The following is a 1,764-nucleotide window of genomic DNA, read 5'->3' on the forward strand; positions in this document are numbered from 1 at the left end:
GCCCCAGTGGCCTCACCCAGCACCATCTGCTTTTCCATAGGGGTTCTCCAACAAATAGCGGAACCACTGGTAGTTCTGGAGCAGGTACTTGGGAGCATACATGTGTTCCTTGGGGTCAGCAGGAGGATACTCCTGTGTAGTACCATCGAACCAGCCACCAGTCCGGATCAGCTCCCGGATATAACTGAGGTCTTGTTTTTCCTTATAGTCACCCCAGCGGGGGAAGTCCCCATTCTGGGCTGACACCAGTTTGAAGTAGATCCCTTCTGGAGTAAAACACCAGGAGCAGTGCCAGCCAGCAAAGTGGAGGGGGCTGCCCAGCGACCACTGCACCAGGATGCGTCCTGTGCTGTTCTCATACTGCCGAAAGCCAGGCATGGTGTAGTACTCACGGCGCCGCAGACGGATCCCATCAGTAGCATAGACAGCCTGAAGCATCCCTATGGTGCAGCCCGCAACCACCTCCAACGTGCCTGGTTGCTTCCAAAAGAAGCCGTAGAGTGACTTGCGCATGTGAAAAGCAAAGGGCTCCGTCCAGCCGTCATAGAGCTTGAGGAAGAGCACGCCGTCACGGGCTGGGATCTCATCAGCGTCATTGATGATGAAGACATCATCTGGGCGCAGGTTGAGGAGGCGAGAGATGCCATCCCGGGTGAGAAAGGTGCGCAGGTAATCATCAGCAATCCAGCCGTCCTGGCGGCCACCAGCAGGGAAGTGGTCCAGGAAGACATAGAGCACCTTGTGGCGGATGTAGTCAAAGGAGCCATTGAGGAGCATCTCGCGGAACTTGAGGGGCCGCGGGTCTCCGTAAGCTGTGAAGTTCGACTCGCACACCACAAAGACATCCACCATATCTCCCAGCTCATGGAAGCGGGCGGCCAGCAGGTCAAACTCATGGTTGATATTGATAGCATTGATGACCCGCCGGGGGACCTCCCGCGGCATGAGGCGGTCCTTGGTGGGCAGGTTGGAGTGCTGGACCACAGTGGGGACCCCACAGCTGGGGCCATGCCAGCCTGGCAAGCACACACACTCCACCCACTTGCGCCGCTTGGTCCTGCTGGTACTCAGTGGCTTGCGAGCTGCTCCATCTGCTCGCTCCTCTGGCCACCCTCCCATGGGTGGCTTCTCCAACACCTTGGTGCCTGGTTTAAAGCAAATGCCACCAGCTTTGGTACGGACAAAATATTCTGTTTTGTCTTCCTGCAGTACAAACTTGACTTTGTGCAGCTCTTCGCTGGCTCTGCTGGGAGGCAGGGGCTGGGGCAAGGGGGAGTGGGAGTATGGGGGTGTGCGGAGGAACTCTGCACCCCCTGGCTTAGGGCTGACCTGAGGTATGAGAGGGGCATTGTTCCAGAAGAAACGGAAGACAAGGTTGGGACTAAGCGAAGCCAGCTCCCGGGGGAAGATGACATAGGAAAGGGCCTTGAGGAAGTGCAAGAGGGAGATGAAGCAGAGACCAGCCACGCAGAGAGTCAGAAAAAGCTTATGGCGTCTTATCTTCATCCTGTGGGAAAGTCACAAAAAGGCAAGTCACATTTAATAGTTACCAAGGTGCAAAAAGTTTACCACTCGTAGAAAGACATGTCAGGGATGGCAGAAAGCTGGTCCAAATTTAACATGCATCTTTCGAGACTTGAATCCAAGAACTACTCCCCCCACCCCCTGCCATCTTCAGTGGGTCTTTTGCCTCAGCTGGGTTACTCCAAGCTGAACTTCTTCTAGATCGGTCATAGTCTTACAAATTTTTCACAAGGACACGAA

General features: G+C 55.1%; 1 protein-coding gene across 1 annotated transcript; it reads right to left on the reverse strand.

Annotated features, from left to right (window-relative positions):
* Positions 1 to 6: 6 nt before the first annotated feature.
* MGAT3 (mannosyl (beta-1,4-)-glycoprotein beta-1,4-N-acetylglucosaminyltransferase) lies at positions 7 to 1,506 on the reverse strand. The gene has a single exon (XM_010139126.1). The coding sequence runs from the start codon at positions 1,504 to 1,506 to the stop codon at positions 13 to 15; it is 1,494 nt and encodes a 497-aa protein (XP_010137428.1). The 3' UTR covers positions 7 to 12.
* Positions 1,507 to 1,764: the final 258 nt, after the last annotated feature.

The sequence above is a fragment of the Buceros rhinoceros genome, unplaced genomic scaffold (assembly GCF_000710305.1).
Source record: "Buceros rhinoceros silvestris isolate BGI_N320 unplaced genomic scaffold, ASM71030v1 scaffold33586, whole genome shotgun sequence".
NCBI lineage: Eukaryota > Metazoa > Chordata > Aves > Bucerotiformes > Bucerotidae > Buceros > Buceros rhinoceros.